At 38.1% G+C, this 20,732-nt stretch overlaps 1 protein-coding gene across 5 annotated transcripts; it reads left to right on the top strand.

Moving 5' to 3' along the window:
* Positions 1-1,399: 1,399 nt before the first annotated feature.
* On the top strand, positions 1,400-20,203 carry LOC125658486 (BTB/POZ domain-containing protein 6-like). Of its 5 annotated transcripts, XM_056150598.1 has the most exons (6): positions 1,400-1,952; positions 6,673-6,764; positions 10,679-10,812; positions 11,046-11,085; positions 15,178-15,431; positions 15,763-20,203. In XM_056150598.1, the coding sequence occupies exons 5-6, from the start codon at positions 15,187-15,189 to the stop codon at positions 16,817-16,819; spliced, it is 1,302 nt and encodes a 433-aa protein (XP_056006573.1). In that variant the 5' UTR covers positions 1,400-1,952; positions 6,673-6,764; positions 10,679-10,812; positions 11,046-11,085; positions 15,178-15,186; the 3' UTR covers positions 16,820-20,203. The 5 variants fall into 5 exon arrangements, with proteins under 5 accessions (XP_056006573.1, XP_056006574.1, XP_056006575.1 ...); XM_056150599.1 differs by lacking the exon at positions 11,046-11,085; XM_056150600.1 differs by lacking the exons at positions 1,400-1,952; positions 6,673-6,764 and adding an exon at positions 9,133-9,534.
* The last annotated feature ends 529 nt before the right edge of the window (positions 20,204-20,732 follow it).

The following is a 20,732-nucleotide window of genomic DNA, read 5'->3' as shown; positions in this document are numbered from 1 at the left end:
AACTTTGCACAAAACATTCCTAGATAAAGGGGAATCAAGTTTGTTCAAATGAAAGGCCATTCTCTCTTCAATGGGGGAAATAATCATGAAAATGCAAAAATAGGGTGGGGTTATTTAAAAATCTTCTCGAGAACCACTGGGCCAGAGGAGCTGAAATTTACATGAAAGCTTCTTGACATAGTGCAGGTACATGTTTGTTGAAATCATGGCCCCCGGGGTAGGGTGGGCCCACAGTAGGGGATCAAAGTTGTATATGCTGATATATATGGGAAATATTTTTAAGAATATCTCTTGAACTATTTAAGCTAGGGAGTTTATATTTTGTATATAATCTCCTTACAGCAAGATCTTTCATGTGATCCTAATTGTATGTGATCTTGTGACCTTGACCTGGAATTTTGACCTACTTTTAATAAAAGTCTTACCTATTCAACATGTCCTGAACTATTTAAGGCAGGTATTTTATATCTTGTATATATATATATATTTCTTATGGCAAGACTTTTCATTTCATATCATGTCCTTTGACCTTGAACTTTGAGTTTGACCTACTTTTAAGACAACATAACCTATTAAGTATATCAGGAAGTACTGGTATTTTAAGTAGGGCTTTCATATTTTGTATAGAGATTCTTTATGGCAAGACCCTGTGACACAATGTTGTTTTGACCTTGGAGTTTGACTTGCATTGTACTTTAAGAAAAACCTGACATACTTAAAATATCTCATGAACTATTTAAGGTAGGACTTTCATATCTTATATATAGGTTCCTTATGGCAAGACCTTGTTATACTTTGGTGTTGACCTTGAACAACAGCAGGGCTCAGGTGAGCGATGAGGCCCATGGGCTTATTCTTGTTCAAAAGAAATTAATCTTAGCAACAGATGGCTTGTTTGTCACACCGTGTCGAGACTGTATAGTAGGCACTACGATGGATTCACGCATCATTACACATAGAATCACGTGACGCCCTGTAACTCCCTTAGAAATCCAGCGATAGTGTGCTGTATTAACTTGATGCTGTGTGCGATAGTGTGCCGTATTAACTTGATACGGTGTACACTATGGATAGTTGGTTTAGTTTGTAAATTCTCCTGACACTTGTGATTTTACTCTCCTTACTGTCACCGCCCTGATGGTATGAGCATATTCAGTCACTTAATCAGAAGGAATGTTGCATGGCTAGTCTTCCCGCGTAATCTTCTAACCCTGAGAGTGTCTCTATTTAAAGTCCTGTAGGATTTCTCCGTTTATAACGTCCAGTTTTCGGGTGCATTTTTGTGGGTCCGGCGGCTGGGGGTTGCCAGAAAGAGAAAAAATATGAAAAAAGGACTTTTCCACAAGGTAGGCGATTTTTGTGGAGTGCATTTACGGGTTCCTTGTTCAAAGGTTCATTCCCATAATTTACATCAGTTTTCCTTTAAATACTTTTTGCTAGTTACCTGTGCACTGCTTCCACGTTTTAGTGTCATGCTACCTATCATTACTATCATTTTATTATATCTATACTGAAAAACACGATTAGGTAAAGAACACTTTCCTGTACGAGTGATTAAGAGCCGAGTTTTAATCCTCGTTAATCCGATCCTTATTATAAACTGTCTATTCAGGCGAGGTTTATCAAGTTCGGTCAACAATCGTGACTTTTATTGCAGACACTAGTTTTACTTCGTTTAATGTAGATATAGTACTATATTTATTGACTTATTTCTCATGTACATGTGATTAACTTATTTGTCCCCAGGAAGGGACAAATGTCTCATGTGTTATATATGATAATTATAAATACATCTTACGATTTTTCGAGGAAAGGAAGTGGGTTTTTCCCACGATTTTAAAAATAGATCTTTGTAATTATTATGAGATTATAAGTAATTTCTTAGCTGTGGACTGTTACAGTGGATTTCAATGATACCAACATAAAACAGACATATATACAAAATTTACCAGGTACGACCACATTTAATATCATTTCAAAATCATTTTTATTGTGTTTCAGTTAGCTCTTATTAATAAATGACTCCGTTTCAGCTAAGCACTCCGTTTCAGCTTGGGTATATATATATATATATTATATATATGTATATATATATATATATATATATATATACGTCGCTGGTTCGACCCCGGGCTGGTGTGAAAATTTTCGGTACCTAGTTGTGATTTATTTAGTGCTTTATATATATATATATATATATATATATATATATATATATATATATATGTGTGTGTGTGTGTGGATCCCGTACCATCTTCCTAAGTCAAGGGTTTTCTCTTAAACTTCCTCTCGAGCTGATAATGAAAATAGTATAAAATGCACGGTCTTCCGCACCTCCAAGTTTTGTGTGTTTTATATCGGTTTAAATTGAATGTTTCCTAAACATGATTGTACAGCTTAGAATTTCTTCATTTGTTGTGAGCTAACTTTCATAATGAGAACAATGTTGTTAAATGCTGTCAGATTTGATACTTATTTAGAGTACTTCGTAAAGAAAATTCATTTACTTGTAATAGTTTCACTCCCTAGTGCTGATTAACCCACAGTGTCCAGCATAGGCTAAAATTAGTGCTGATTAACCCACATTGTCCAGCATAGGTTAAAATTAGTGCTGATTGACCCACTGTGTCCAGCATAGGTTAAAATTAGTGCTGATTGACCCACTGTGTCCAGCATAGGTTAAAATTAGTGCTGATTGACCCACTGTGTCCAGCATAGGTTAAAATTAGTGCTGATTGACCCACTGTGTCCAGCATAGGTTAGAATTAGTGCTGATTGACCCACTGTGTCCAGCAGAGGTTAAAATTAGTGCTGATTGACCCACTGTGTCCAGCATAGGTTAGAATTAGTGCTGATTGACCCACCGTGTCCAGAATAGGTTAAAATTAGTGCTGATTGACCCACTGTGTCCAGCATAGGTTAAAATTAGTGCTGATTGACCCACTGTGTCCAGCATAGGCTAAAATTAGTGCTGTTTAACCCACAGTGTCCAGCATAGGTTAAAATTAGTGCTGTTTAACCCACAGTGTCCAGCATTGGTTAAACTTAATGCTGATTGACCCACAGTGTCCAGCATAGGTTAAAATTAGTGCTGTTTAACCCACAGTGTCCAGCATAGGCTAAAATTAGTGCTGATTGACCCACTGTGTCCATCATAGGTTACAATTAGTGCTGATTGACCCACCGTGTCCAGCATAGGTTAAAATTAGTGCTGATTGACCCACTGTGTCCAGCATAGGTTAAAATTAGTGCTGATTGACCCACTGTGTCCAGCATAGGTTAAAATTAGTGCTGATTGACCCACCGTGTCCAGCATAGGTTAAAATTAGTGCTGTTTAACCCACAGTGTCCAACATTGGTTAAACTTAATGCTGATTGACCCACAGTGTCCAGCATAGGTTAAAATTAGTGCTGTTTAACCCACAGTGTCCAACATAGGCTAAAATTAGTGCTGATTGACCCACTGTGTCCAGCATAGGTTAAAATTAGTACTGATTGACCCACTGTGTCCAGCATAGGTTAAAATTAGTACTGATTGACCCACAGTGTCCAGCATAGGTTAAAGTTAGTGCTGATTGACCCACTGTGTCCAGCATAGGTTAAAATTAGTGCTGATTAACCCACTGTGTCCAGCATAGGTTAAAATTAGTGCTGATTAACCCACAGTGTCCAGCATAGGTTAAAATTAGTGCTGATTGACCCACAGTGTCCAGCATAGGTTAAAATTAGTGCTGATTGACCCACAGTGTCCAGCATAGGCTAAAATTAGTGCTGATTGACCCACAGTGTCTAGCATAGGTTAAAATTAGTGCTGATTGACCCACTGTGTCCAGCAGAGGTTAAAATTAGTGCTGATTGACCCACTGTGTCCAGCATAGGTTAAAATTAGTGCTGATTGACCCACTGTGTCCAGCATAGGTTAAAATTAGTGCTGATTGACCCACTGTGTCCAGCATAGGTTAAAATTAGTACTGATTGACCCACAGTGTCCAGCATAGGTTAAAATTAGTGCTGATTGACCCACCGTGTCCAGCATAGGTTAAAATTAGTGCTGATTAACCCACAGTGTCCAGCATAGGTTAGAATTTGTGACACATTCCCTAGAGCTGGTGATGTCTTTGTAAGATTCTCAAAGGACCGTTAAACTCTAAGAAACAAAATGTAACTGAACTTTAGGCTCCAGCTCGGTGTAGTTAATCATAATATCCCAGGAGGAGAGGAGACAGAGAGAGAGAGAGGGGGGGGGGGGGGGAAAGAGAAAATAAACACGTGACGCGGTGGAAACTGAAGTGATCCAGTAAACGTTACCTGTATATAAATGAGAAATGTACATTGATTGATTGTATCTTGTTTAACGTCCCTCTCCAGAATTTTTCACTCATATAATGGAGACGTCACCATTGCCGGTGAAGGGTTGCAAAATTTAGGCCTGTGCTCGGCAACTAAAGCCTTTAAACAGGGAGGGATCCTTATTGTGCCACACCTGCTGTTACACGGGGTCTCAGTTTTTGCGATCTCATTCGAAGGACCGCCCCACAATGACCTATTCTAACCCGGATCCCCGGGAGTAAGGGGCACCAAGGACCTATTATAACCCGGATTCCCACAGGAAGAAAAGTTCACGTGCTGAGATAAAGATGATACCACACAACTTTACAAAACGGCGCCATGTCAGCCGTTCCAGGGATACCGGGACACCGATCTATATACATATATACACCTTAAAGGAGGGGGGGGGAGGGTTGTATCAAAGCTATTGCGTAATGGAAAAAATCACCACAGCGAATATAATTAAGTAATATAAAGAAGATTTATGAAAGAGTCTTAACATCCACTATTTCCCGGAAATAAGATTGTATTGAGTCATTTTGTGCGTAGGCGACTGTTCAGGGCTAATGGGTACAAGACGTTGAAACCGGTACCGACTTCATCAGATTAAGGGGATTCGTTTAAAGCACGAATTGTGATTTTCTATTGAAAGAGTTATACAAGCTCTTAATTATTTTCCATTAACTTTCTTTTTCGTTTCCGGAATTATAAAAAAAAAGTGTATTGTTTGCAAATAAGAGATCTTAGAGACCATTGCGCTTTTTTATGCATGATATAAATATCTAATAAGATATGCTTTTAAAAAAAAGACAGTCGTTCTAATTTTTAGATAAAAAATATTTATAAAAATTAAAAGTTTATTTGTTAATATTTTTAAAATCTACGACTAATATCCTCAACAACAACAACAACAACAACAAAAAAAAAAAAAAAAAAAAAAATGAAATGAAATCTGTCTTAACAACGGAGGCTATGCTTGCAAATTCGCTATTGCGCCTGTTTTTCCCAATCGACAATCCTTGGATTAATTTAATGCGCTACGAGCCACGCGATGATCTCCGAGTGTTTATATATACATACATACATACAACATATATACATACATACATACATACACACACACACACACACACACACACACACACACATATATATATATATATATATATATATATATATATATATATATATATATATACATACATATACATATATATATACATACCTATCAAATTGTCTATACATACATATATATAAAGTCGAGGGATATCTTAATCATACAACCACGGCTATGACGTAGTGTGACTCTGGTTTCCAAACCGATAAAGAAACACTCACAGCTACAGACTTTGTAGCCGTGCACAGATCAGACTTTGTAGCCGTGCACAGATCAGACTTTGTAGCCGTGCACAGATCAGACTTTGTAGCCGTGCACAGATCAGACTTTGTAGCCGTGCACAGATCAGACTTTGTAGCCGTGCACAGATCAGACTTTGTGGCATTTTCCCTACAGGTGGTCAGACTTTGTTACTTTTTGCCTACAGGTGGTCAGACTTTGTTACTTTTTGCCTACAGGTGGTCAGACTTTGTGGCATTTTCCCTACAGGTGGTCAGACTTTGTGGCATTTTGCCTACAAGTGGTCTTTTTTCAAATGGAAAGCCTCACTGCTACAACAAGTCCCTATATAAGTGAGCATTCGTGAGATAACGATTTGCATTTATTTGGCTACACTTAAAAAACAGCAATTTGATAGGAATTGCATTTCAGCACCAGAATTAATTACATGTAGAGCCACATCGTATTCGCCAATCTCGATTGTTACACATGCTGCACGAAAATGTTGCGTCAAAACTCGTGATGTTCTTCAAAATGCTTACGTGTACTTTACGATTTACACCATACAGAGTAGGTGCGTGTTATACACCTAATACATCACATGCGTGGGTGTTGTATGCGTGGGCGGTGTATGTGAGTAGGTGCTATACGATTTAAGAACCAAAGATGTCTTTAGATGTTGCGTTTATAACCTAACATACATATTTGTAATTTATTTTTGATATGTTTTTAATCGTCATCATTAGTCGTGAAACTTATCAAATAACTACCTGTGTAGTTGTGCAGGTTTATAGATTTCATAGAAGCGCATCGATCTGCTAAGGCATTTGTTCATTTGTGTATACTTGTGTATATACATTTCAGTGTTAAAATTGTTAGGAGTCCTGTTGCCCATTGTTAATTCACGGAATGCGTGCACACTGGTTTTATGATTAAAATGAAATAGGCAGAGAACTTTGCCGACAAACGTCGGTGTATTTAAATATCTTTATCATAAAATTTTACAGGACATGTATGGATTTCGATCATATAGACGGTTTCTTCCGGGATCTGTACTTTCGGTTTCGGTCCTTCTGCAGTTCATTCATTTCTTCCAAAGGTAAGCACGCGCTTTAATTAAGTACTGCATAATGCAAGTGTCAATGTGCCCTGATTAAAAACTCAGATTCTGTAAGTAAACACATCATATGTGGGTCATCATATTACTTTGACGTGATGTCCTGATTGGCAATATCGTAAAACTAGACTGTGAAACCTAGCCCTATACAGACAAGGGAGATTTATTGGTAACATCGTGACTAGATTAAGGCATGTTATTTTTCCTTTGGACAACTACGCAGTTACCCGTACGCCCCTTAAACTCCGGCGGATCCAATGTTTTGAAGTGGAGTATAATTGTCGATAATTATTCATTTCACATACAAGTACTCTTCCTGGTCACGGTCGTAAAATTTCCTTATCAAACACTCTGAAAATATTAAATAAATATGCTTCCATCTATGTAAATAAATTCTGTCGTGTACGTGTATACAAACGTAAGTGAATACGTACATATAGGTAGTTAAAATCATTTGCATGTAGTCATTTGTCACGGCTGATTAGAGAATACTAATTTAAAAGGAGTTGTGGAGAGTATCGTTTTACAGGCAATAAAAACGATGGGGTTTTTTTTAAAATTGGAATGCGATCTGAAAGTGTACGCCCAAGAAAAATGCATGTTGTTCTTATCCCTAGTGTACTCTATGTTCAAACATTATACAGTTGTTAATCTTTTTCCCTATATACATGTAAACCCCAAATTAATCACATATGTTATGCATAGAGAATATTACATGCTTAAATCCATATCATATGTCAAATCAGCCCGAGAGGCCCCCAAACAGCTCGAGGGTTGATATCGGGCCCGAGGGCTGATATGAGATATGATATGAAATTTGGCATGTATTAATATTTTATCTATCATATACTGCCCTGTTTCATGCTTAAATATTTCATACGAACGGGATACTATTTTTGATTTATTATTTTAAATTTGATACATAGTCCGGAAGCTGGTTTTATGAAATAATATTCTTTTTCTCACATGCGGGTTACGTTTTTGCAGGTTACGGAATATTTGATACATTACTTTTCCATTGTAAATCTCTGATACATTGATTAACTATGCTACATGTAAAAACTTTCATACATTGATTTACTACGGTAAAAATATTGATTTATATGGTAAAAACATTGATATGTTGATTGTTACGAGCGAATACATAATTTCCGGTTTGATATGCATTTTTGCACGCCGGTCTGATATGTGATATGGATTTTTGGACCGACCGTCGATATTGACTATTGTGACGTCACCCGTATCACGCAGTACAGAATCTGTGTAATCATTACCAAGTAATAAAGTATAAAATTTTGCACATGTACATATCCTGTTCGATCATTAGTGAAAGGGTTCATATAGACTAAGCCTGATGTCCAATCCCATCAATATTTAAATTTAAAAGTTATAATGTGTAGCTTAGTAAGACTAGGACTGTGTCAGGTGTTGTACAGAGAATTATAATGTGTAGCTTAGTAAGACTCGGACTGTGTCAGATGTTGTACAGAGAATTATAGTGTGTAGGTTAGTGTTAGTGAGACTCAGACTGTGTCAGGTGTTGTACAGAGAATTATAGTGTGTAGGTTAGTGTTAGTGAGACTCAGACTGTGTCAGGTGTTGTACAGAGAATTATAGTGTGTAGGTTAGTGAGACTCAGACTGTGTCAGGTGTTGTACAGAGAATTATAGTGTGTAGGTTAGTGAGACTCAGACTGTGTCAGGTGATGTACAGAGAATTATAGTGTGTAGGTTAGTGAGACTCAGACTGTGTCAGGTGTTGTACAGAGAATTATAGTGTGTAGGTTAGTGTTAGTGAGACTCAGACTGTGTCAGGTGTTGTACAGAGAATTATAGTGTGTAGGTTAGTGAGACTCAGACTGTGTCAGATGTTGTACAGAGAATTATAGTGTGTAGCTTAGTGTTAGTGAGACTCAGACTGTGTCAGGTGTTGTACAGAGAATTATAGTGTGTAGGTTAGTGAGACTCAGACTGTGTCAGATGTTGTACAGAGAATTATAGTGTGTAGCTTAGTGTTAGTGAGACTCAGACTGTGTCAGGTGATGTACAGAAAATTATAGTATGTAGGTTAGTGAGACTCAGACTGTGTCAGGTGATGTACAGAGAATTATAGTGTGTAGGTTAGTGTTAGTGAGACTCAGACTGTGTCAGGTGTTGTACAGAGAATTATAGTGTGTAGGTTAGTGAGACTCAGACTGTGTCAGGTGTTGTACAGAGAATTATAGTGTGTAGGTTAGTGAGACTCAGACTGTGTCAGATGTTGTACAGAGAATTATAGTGTGTAGGTTAGTGTTAGTGAGACATGAACTGGGTCATGTCACGATCTTGAGTAGGAGGGGGGGGGGGGGGGGGGGGTTGCCAATTTGTCGAAGTTAGAAATAATTGTCAATGAACCTAGTTGTGTATTAGTTAATATTCATGGTGATGGGATACATCCCGATAATTGGGGGTAAACGTGTGACAATCTGAGTGTAGTATAGGAGAGAGGAGAAAATCTTCGGCTGGACAGGGAATCGAACCCGGGACCCCTGCATTACTAGTCAGGTGCTCTAACCACAGAGCTATCCAGGCCGATATCCACGGTCCGTATAGCCCTAATTACCACATGAGTTTAAATGCAGAGGTGGCATATCCTTCCTGCTCTGATGACGCGTCATAATGTATCGAACTGTAAGTACTCAGTTCCGAGTCATCACTGCGTTTTTATCGAAAAATCACGTTTCTTATCTCTTTTTTCCATCTGAGCAATCCCGGTAAGTTAAAACTTAAATTACTTATCGATTTTGTAGAATATGCTTTATATAGGAGAACTCTTTTAGTACTATATATGTATGACCTGACTGATAACCGGGCCTCTCAGTAATGTATGGAGCGCGATCTGTGAGAGGACGAAGCTGGTTAACCCCTGAATGTGAAGCAAACTGCAAACTACCGCATAGCTGGAAATTTTAGCGATTGTATCATTTTGGCATATAATGGAATAAGTAACATATCATTTTTTGGAAATACGTACATGAGGGTATGCACTACGCCGCTTCACCCCGGCATACTTTAAGGAGGCAATGATCTTTTATGTATTTCATTCACAAGAGTACCTTTTCATTTGACAATCTGACATAGTGTGACTAATGATCGAAGTAGTTGTATAATGAGGACGCATCGCAGCTGTTAAACTTCCTTCTTCAGAAAGCTGAGTCTTTCTGCTGAGTCATCAAGAAAACAGAGGAGTGTGCATGGAGACATTTATTTTTTTTATTTTCAGGATATGCCTTATTCTTTAGTGAAGTGGGCATTTATAATGAAACTAATATTCTTAGAAATAGTTCGACTGGTCGAGAAAAAATATTTTAAAATGCATGCATGCAAATGAAAATAAGAGTTTTGTTACGTTTTCTACCCCCCCCCCCCCCCACCCCACCCCCCAAAATAACAAAAATAATGTGAATATTACAACAACAACAAAGAAAATGAATAAAGAAAACAACAGAAACAAAAAACTTAATATATTTCTAAAAAAAAAATCATTGTTTGAGGAAACTTTAGATTTTATTCCTTTTCACAAGGAATTTTATGAAAATCTTTAGACTGATTTACGACCCTCTCTACTATACCCTCCCGTAGACTTATCTTAATAGAATAGTAACTCTAACTCGCAAGATTGCTTTTTGTGTGAAAAGGGTTACAGGGTTGTTAGTTATGGAGACGACAAAAACAAAAAAGAATTTTACATCATTAATGGTTGTTACAAAGGCACGAAATGTAACTTCTTTGAATAAGTTCGAAATCTCATGATGAGTTTCGTGTGATCGAGCAATAAATAATTTTTTTAGAAAGACCCGATCATCCCCTATTAACTTTCGTAAGCAAAATGAACAGTTTCATTATTTTCTCTTTCAGGCACGAGACAGAACTTGGGGCTCCCTGCAGAATGCAGTAGCGATGTCCTATGATGTAGTCTGCCCTCCATGCTTCGCCTACTGTCACGTGCTCTATAGTACAAACAGGATATTATCTGTGTAATAGCACCACGGGTAAATAATTCAGGATCTTATCCGTGTAATAGCACCACAGGTAAATAATTCATAGTAAAACCAGGATCTTATCTGTGTAATAGCACCACAGGTAAATAATTCATTGTACAAACAAGATCTTATCCGTGTAATATCACCACAGGTAAATAATTCAGGATCTTATCTGTGTAATAGCACCACAGGTAAATAATTCATAGTACAAACAGGATCTTATCCATGTAATAGCACCACAGGTAAATAATTCAGGATCTTATCCGTGTAATATCACCACAGGTAAATAATTCATAGTACAAGCAGGATCTTATCTGTGTAATAGCACCACAGGTAAATAATTCAGGATCTTATCCGTGTAATAGCACCACAGGTAAATAATTCAGGATCTTATCCGTGTAATAGCACCACAGGTAAATAATTCATAGTACAAACAGGATCTTATCCGTGTAATAGCACCACAGGTAAATAATTCAGAATCTTAACTGTGTTATAACACCAATAATTCATTTTTTGAATATGTATTTGCGGGAAAAAAAATATTAATAGCTTTTATGATTAATTAAATCATTTTCTTAAATTTTGATTGATTGATTGATTGATAGTACTATTGAAAAGAATATAGATAGATATAGATCTATATAGATAGCTGACAGAGAACGTAACGTGGATAGATAGAAAGAATAGATAGACAGCTGATAGATAAATAGATAGATAGATAGAATAAATAGATACACAGATGATAGATAAATACCGACAGACAGACAGCTAGGATTACTTGTATAATTCCGGACATGACATAGGTCTTTTCCTTTCTGTTACCAATATCAAAGTATTTGATAACTTGAACAGACTTTTTATTTTTGTTTCATTTTATCTATGTATTATTTGTTTATTCAAATATGGTTAAGATAAGGGTCATCACTGAAAATGAAATCAAAATATTCCTATGATACGTTTATTTTATGATTGAATACCGGTAATTCGTTGCTTTTCGATTGGATGAAATCCAACAACCCAAAAATAGACCGCATTGTTCACCTGCGTGTGCCTTCGAGGCGAATAAAACATTTGAATTTTCCAACATCGAGCCAAAAAGAAATCGGGAATTTCAAAAATCGATACATTTGATTATGATTTTTTTTGTCACTTGGTGAAAACTCTCGTCTCTTACACGAACTGGTGATTTACAGTAACATCAAACCCGATCTAAAGATCCCGTAACATCAAACCCGATCTAAAGATCCCGTGGGGATCCGGGTCAGAATAGGTCCTTAGTACTCATTGATTGTCGTAAGAGGCGACTAAATCCTTCGGAGGAGACCGCAAAACCGAGGTCCCGTGTCACAGCAGGTGTGTCACGATAAAAATCCCTCCCCGCTCAATGGCCATAAGCGCCGAGCATAGGCCTAAATTTTGCAGCTTTTCACTTGCAGTGGTGACGTCTCCATATGAGTGAAATATTCTCGAAAGAGACGTCAAACAATATTTAACCAATCAATCGACTGATCTACAGATGATTGATCAGGTATCTTTAGTAAGTTTTACATGTTCTAGTAGCCGACATGTTTTATTAAGTCGTATGTAATAAACAAAACCTCGCTTCTCTAACCATGCACTTTTGATTAGTAACTGTAAACAAAGATGGCCGACCTGGAGGTATCGTATCGTCATTCGGAACTCCTCGCGCGACTCATTCCTCGCACGCTGTTGGTATAAAGCGTAGCGGAGTTAGCCGAAGATTACCGATTGTCATTTCGTAGGCTCTTGTAACCAGGGCTGCGTTCAAGATCGTAGCGGCTAGCCTAGCTGCTAGGCTAGCTATCTAAATCTATTGAACGCACTGTATGAATTAACGCTTGTTATTCCTACGTAGGGCTAGCCTAGCACATCGTTCAAGATCATAGCACTACCGAGCCCTACGTAGCCGCTACGATCTTGAACGCAGTCCAGCTTCGATTTTTTCAAATATACTGTATTCAATCCTATAATAAAACAATTTTATGTACTGACATTTTCTTGGTCAGTACGATGTGGTTACTATTCTTGGGAGAATAATATTGTTCTTCTCTGGTAGCTGAAGCATGACCTCTGTATAATGTAGTTAGATGTGAAGGTCATGAAGCTGGGTGTGTATTAATATCATTGTTTCATGACAAGTCATAAACCATGTGAAATTGTGGAGATCTATATCAACAAAACGGGCGCCTGCTAGGCTTTTCGAATTTTCGGTCTCGTCCTTGTAGTTTGGTTAGTTTGTTTTGTGTCCCGTCGAGGATTTTTCACTCATATTTAGACGTCACCAGCTGTAGGTGAAGTACCACAAAGTTAGATCTATACTTAGCACTCAGGGCCGGACCAGTGAGGGTTCTTTAACTTGCCAACGTCTGTTGCGACACGGGGCCATTTTTAAGGTCCCATAATGCCAGGCGTTTGGCGAAGGAGCAATCACTACCATATATTTACATCTAAGGTTTGACATGACGATGGTATGAGCGGGGCTAGAACTCGCGACTTTTCGGTTACGAAGCGAACGTTGTACCACTGAGCTACCGCGACCGGTTCTTTATATTTTGTACAACATTGTAAAATAACATTTCACTCTGTATTTCTTACGAGCAACTTTGCTTTAAAAACTAATGTATGAAGGAGGGCCCTTGAATATTAATAAAAATCACATATACTCACACACTGACTTACGCACATACTCACACACAGACTTACACACATACTCACACACTGACTTACACACACACTCACACACAGACTTACACACATACTCACACACAGACTTACACACACACTCACACACAGACTTACACACATACTCACACACAGACTTACACACATACTCACACATTGACTTACACACATACTCACACATTGACTTACACACATACACACAGACTTACACACACACTCACACACTGACTTACACACACACTCACACACAGACTTACACACATACTCACACACAGACTTACACACATACTCACACATTGACTTACACACATACTCACACATTGACTTACACACATACTCACACACAGACTTACACACATACTCACACATTGACTTACACACATACTCACACACAGACTTACGCAGACACTCACACACAGACTTACACATATACTCACACACAGACTTACACACAGACTTACACACAGACTTACACACATACTCACACACAGACTTACACACACACTCACATACATACTTATACACAGACTTACACATACTCACACACAGACTTACACACATACTTACACACAGACTTACACACATACTCACACACAGACTTACACATATACTCACACACAGACTAACACACATACTCACACACAGACTTACACACATACTTACACACATATTCACACGCTGACTTACACATACTCACACACAGACTTACACACATAATCACACACTACACACATACTCACACACATACTCACACATTGACTTACTTACTCACACACATACTTACACACATACTCACAAACTACACACATACTCACACAGACTTACACACATACTCACACACATACTCACACAGACTTATACACATACTCACACACTACACACAGACTTACACACATACTCACACACATTCTCACACAGACTTACACACATACTCACACACAGACTTACACACATACTCACACACTACACACATACTCACACAGACTTACACACATACTCACACATTGACTTACACACATACTCACACATTGACTTACACACATACTCACACACAGACTTACACACACACACTCACACACAGACTTACACACATACTCACACACAGACTTACACACATACTCACACACAGACTTACACACATACTCGCACACAGACTTACACACATACTCACACACAGACTTGCACACATACTCACACAGACTTACACATATACTCACACACTACACACATACTCACACGGACTTACACATACTTACACACAGACTTACACATATACTCACACAGACTTACACATATACACACACAGACTTACACATATACTCACAGACTTACACATACACACACACAGACTTACACATACTCATACACAAACTTACACATACTCACACAGACTTACACACATACTTACACACATACTCACACGCTGACTTACACATACACACACATACTTGCACACATACTCACACAGACTTACACACATACTCACACACAGACTTACACACATACTCACACACTACACATATATACACACATGCTGACAAGCTCTTTGAAAAGTGTTGAGACGGTGAGACGGAAAATGTTTATTCTCATCAGACAATTTTTCTTTATAGACTCACTATAATACTATATAACACAAAGGTGATTAACAATCATGACATTTCTGTGTTTCAGAAAATTTCCATGGAAAACTACGCATGGCAGTGTGATAAAGGTCTGTCTGATTGTTTCAAACACATGTTCCAGAATGAACTTCATTGTGACGTCACCTTTTTGTTAGGGTCAGACAGAGAGAATGTGAACGCTCATAGTCTGGTTCTCATCGCTCGTAGTCCGGTATTCTATGCTTTACTGAAAGGCCCTCTGGCGGAGAAGGGACAACTCGTGATTCCAGACATCGAAAAGGAGACCTTCCAACAGTTTCTTGAGTAAGCTTTGGTCAAGAGAGTATGTGACATGATGTCAACTTTATAATTACATGTATATATCGTATGTCAGGTCATTTTGTCGCGTTGAACATGTTGGCCGGGAAATTTTGCCAAAGATAAAAGTACCTAACTATTCACCTAGTTAAATGAAATTGTGCCAAAAACTGAAGCGCTAATATTTCAAACTACAATTTTGTCGTGAAAAATCCACTTATAATCAAATATTCCCACCGCCAAAACTCAATATACTGTAGTATATAAGCGTAATATTATTCATATTTGATGATGAAAATTAACAGTTCTGATGAAGACTATTTCAAATTTCTTTCAGATATCTATACACAGATTTTGTTACATTAACATATGAAAACGTGACGTCATTGCTGTATTGTGCGCGGAAATATTGCGTGGACAAACTTACTTGTCGTTGTGAAGTATTCATGGAGAATAGACTTGACATTGACAACGTGTTTGGAATATTGGAGGAGGCGCATACTTACGGACTGACAGCTCTTAAAGATAAATGTGTGCGTTTTTTAGTGGAAAACATTCAGGGGGCGCTACTCTCAGACTCCTTCAGAAACATTTGTAGGGGATGCGTGAGAAGCATTCTCAGCATTGAAAGTTTAAACATAAGCGAAGAGGATTTATTTGAGCATATTTTAAGATGGGCGGAAGCGGAGTGCTCGAGAAAAAACTTACCGATTACGGATCAGAATAAGAGACTTGTTCTAGGGGATACGATACGGTTGATACGTTTTCCAACGATGACTTCGAGATATTTTCAGACAAGAGTGGCTAGTGCGGAGTTATTGGATGCAGACGAAGTAATCGACGTGTTCTTGTATGATTTTAGTAGAAATGATGGTGGAAGCGGACTATCGATGTTTGAAGTAGCCTCCAGGAACTACAAACGGGTTCTAAGATTCCGAAAGACGCTGCGCGAAAGACAGGCTTCCGACAAAACCAACGAAATCGCATTTGAGTGCAGTATAGCAGCAACGCTTCATGGCGTCTGTGTCTACACTCCGAAAGAAGATTTCCAAACTCAGGTGGTGTCTATAGACGTATACGATCACAAGAAGTCCAGCATCGCTAGCGTCGATTGTCACGTGTATGAACATTCCGCCGATAAAATCCATGACGTCTTTCTGAATAAACCAATCAGATTGGTTCCAGATAGACGCTACACTATAGCAACCAGACATTCCTACTGGGTCAAATCCTTCTACGGAACACGAGGGAAGCCCAGTGTTTTATTCCGAGATGGAGTGGTCAGTTTTTACAATTCTTCGTTAGCGGAGAGCAGTTCGGATTCGGAGTCCGAGTTTGAGTGGTTTAATACTTCGGTGGAGAAAGGTCAAATTCCCGGTCTCCTGTTATCGTGAGACTCAATACATTGAAACCACGAACATGTCTGACGTATTTGTAACATTTTTCCGTCCGGTGTCACGTGACTGCTTTGAATGAACTATAGCAAGTGTAATTAATCCCTATACTTTAAGACATCGGCGTGGCATGCACTGTAAAATTCTCTAAAACAGTGTCTTTTCTTTCGGAAATATTGTTTCTTGTTTGTTTTTTTTAATTTCTGAATGACCAAAAGGGTGCATCTCGACAACCTTGACATTGATAAAGCAAATGTAACAGTAGAGTTTCATTATTATTATTTTTTTTAAATTATTTATTTATTTTTTGCGAGTCTCAATATTTCCTTGAGGGTGACCATTACATGGTTATCACGTCATACAAGAGAGGTTTTCAAGAGTGATTGTTTTTCGTGTCTTTTCTAGAAACAAAAAATATAAAAAGTAGACCCAGCAGAGTTAAGATTTAAAACCAATGCTGATTCAAAAGGGACGTCGCTTATTAGTTGATTTTTTTATTAACCATAGCATACTCAGATCTGTAAATTGCGACCTATTTTTATCCGTCGTCGTTTCGTTAAGGTCACACGCGACGTTTGTCAATGATATTTATCATTTTACGTGGCAATTCAAGTGATTTTACGCACATCCTTTCTTGTTTCTTAAAATAAGTAAATAAATAAATTTAAAAAAAACCAACAAAAAAAAAACAAAACAAAAAACCAACAAAACTTGAGTTATATTACTAGGTCTTCTCTAGAGTTAGTATACTTTGATAGTTCCTGGTTGTGGCAAGTAAAGGCGTAGAATCAATTATTATGTATTACAGAAGGTTGTATACGAATTATAGTAATACTACTACAATATAAGATTTTAAACATCTTTCGAAAATCATATAAGACTCTTTATAACGAAGAGATAAAAAAAAAAGCTCATGAAATAAAATGGCAGAAACCTCGCGCATGACCTTAACATTTTATACTTCTCAAATACTGCCCGGCTAATTTTTACCAAAGTTAGACTGTAGCATTAATGAGGTAAGGGGTACAACGCAAATGAAGTCCGTGGCCCCTGCATCCCTGGGTGTGAAGGGACAGGATTTAAGACCAAATAAAATTTTGTCATCTTATAAGATCTTCTTTACTATGGGACATTTAGGATGAACAAGGATACGTCTAGCTGACAATTGATGTTAGGGAGGAGCTATGTGTCACATTTATAGAGTCAGGGAGGAGCTATGTGTCACATTTATAGAATTAGGGAGGAGCTATGTGTCACATTTATAGAGTTAGGGAGGAGCTATGTGTCACATATTTAGAATTAGGGAGGAGCTATGTGACACATGTATAGAGTTAGGGAGGAGCTGTGTGTCACACATATAGAGTTAGGGAGGAGCTATGCGACACATATATAGAGTTAGGGAGGAGCTATGTGACACATATATAGAGTTGGGGAGGAGCTATGTGACACATATATAGAGTTAGGGAGGAGCTGTGTGTCACACATATAGAGTTAGGGAGGAGCTATGTGACATATATAGAGTTAGGGAGGAGCTATGTGACACATATATAGAGTTAGGGAGGAGCTATGTGACACATATATAGAGTTAGGGAGGAGATATGTGTCACATATATAGGGTTAGGTAGGAGATGTGTGTCACACATCAATATAGGAAAAGTGTTATTTCTTTGGAAGAATCTCTTCATATGTCTTGGTTATTAAGGAAGTTAGCTCCTCAGTCTTTGAGCAACAACCGCGTAGGGTTATATTAAAATTGTGAAAATCATTGTCCCAGAGTAAGGGGCCCATGGCTTGTCCATATGAATAGGTAGGGCTATTTGAAATTATGAAAGTCATTGCCTAAAGTCAGGGACTCGGGATTTGTCTATAAGAACGGGTAAAGCTCTATTGATATTGTGAGTCGGGACCACGTGACTTGGGTATACGAGTCATATACCTGGTAGTAAAACAGCATTAAATCTTTAAAAATTATCTTAAAATGTTAGGACCTCGGGTCAAGAATTTAGATCTTTTGATGGGGCTATTTAGATCATGAAGCGAAAATATCATTGCATTGTAGGTCACCCGTGTGGGTGGTCTATTACTATCCGTGTCCGTCCTTCGTCGTTAAATTTGGGGGGGAAAATTAACTTCTGAGAAACTTCTATTCCAATTGTCACCAAACATGGTGTGTAGCATCCTTGTAGGTAGTTAAACAAAAATTGTAAATTTCGTAGTTCTTGCCCCCCTTGGGACCTTAAGAATGGGGTCAAAACTTTGAAAAATGATGCCATCGTTTAAAAAAAATAACTTCTGTATTCCTGAGCATGCAGCGGACAAATTGATTCAAAGTTATCATTAGGATGGAGACCTCTACGTGTCAAAGTCATGTTCCATGCAGAGACGGAGGCTCAGATCCCAGGAAAAAATGGAACAGTCCTGGAGGTTACAACACTTTTTTCAGCACGTTTTGATACTCAAACTCTAACTCCGTGCTCTAACTCGTACTCATACTCAAAAGTGAAGGTTGTAAAACTTTTATAAAATTATTCTCATACTCAAATGGAATATACATACTCAAGATTTTTCCAGTATACTTCGGAGCTTGCTGAAAACAAACATGGCTGAGTTTGAGTATGAGTACAGTAAAAGGTTTATAACCTCCAAGCCCAATTTTTGCAGAGAAAATAAATATATTTATATCAATCCAGAACATGTAGCAGGCTAGCTCAGGACATATCAATGGTGATATTGATATCAGGACATATCAATAGTGAACTTTGAGGCCTTCACCAAAATTGCAAAACTTGTGATCTCATAGATTGTTGATTGATTGATTGATTGATGTTTTCCGCCACACTCAACAATTTTTCAGTTATCTGGTGGCGCCCAGTTTTTATTGGTGGAAGAGAGAACCCAGATACAATGTACCTGGGAAGAGACCACCGACCTTCCGAAAGTAAACTGAGAAACTGTCTCACTTACCGGCGCGAATCCCGCGCCGACAGAGGTGAGAGGCCGTGTGATGTTGAGCGCGATGCTTTAACCACTTGGCCACGGAGGCCCCCTTATTTCTCATAGATATTTCATTATTGGAGTTTATACATGGAGACTATAGTATACATGTATCCAGTGAGACGAGAGCTCTGAAAAAGTACATCATCATACATACAATTCAAATGTTTATAAATTTATACTCAGATACAAAATTTCAATAAGCAGAATTCGCAAATATATTCTTATACTTTGAAATATGGAGAACTGTTTGTCTATACTGTACTACTTTCAACTTGACGGTCCTTTCTAAGTACTTTCTATTTGGTTACATTTGTTCTTATGAATACATTTGTTTTTCTGGTTACATTTGTTTTTATGTTCAATATTAAATAAAACATTCCCAATGGCTTTAATCTTTATTTTCTATTGCAACGTGCTATAGTAAGCAAATAATTAATTGATAATTCGGAATCTAAAATTTATCTGGTAATCAGAGGCCCGAAGAGCCTTGGGCAGTCTAATGTCGTCTGTTTTACGCAATATCAAGAATATTTCCCATTGGAATGTCATTAATTGTCTACCGCTGTACTGGCTGTATTCGATTGGTCGAACACTGTACTGGCTGTATTCGATTGGTCGAACACTGTACTGGCTGTATTCGATTGGTCGAACACTGTACTGGCTGTATTCGAACACTGTACTGGCTGTATTCGATTGGTCGAACACTGCACTGGCTGTATTCGATTGGTCGAACACTGTACTGGCTGTATTCGATTGGTCGGACACTGTACTGGCTGTATTCGATTGGTCGAACACTGTACTGGCTGTATTCGATTGGTCGAACACTGCACTGGCTGTATTCGATTGGTCGAACACTGTACTGGCTGTATTCGATTGGTCGGACACTGTACTGGCTGTATTCGATTGGTCGAACACT

The sequence above is a fragment of the Ostrea edulis genome, chromosome 9 (genome assembly GCF_947568905.1).
Source record: "Ostrea edulis chromosome 9, xbOstEdul1.1, whole genome shotgun sequence".
Classification (NCBI taxonomy): Eukaryota; Metazoa; Mollusca; class Bivalvia; order Ostreida; family Ostreidae; genus Ostrea; species Ostrea edulis.
This window is presented reverse-complemented; position numbering and strand designations above follow the sequence as displayed.

Excerpts from the sequence above, each read along its gene's own strand:
- LOC125658486 (XM_056150599.1), top strand. The coding sequence starts at position 15,187 with ATGGAAAACTACGCATGGCAGTGTGATAAAGGTCTGTCTGATTGTTTC. Across the intron at positions 15,432-15,762 it reads ACCTTCCAACAGTTTCTTGA|ATATCTATACACAGATTTTG; the intron begins GTAAGCTTTGGT and ends AATTTCTTTCAG.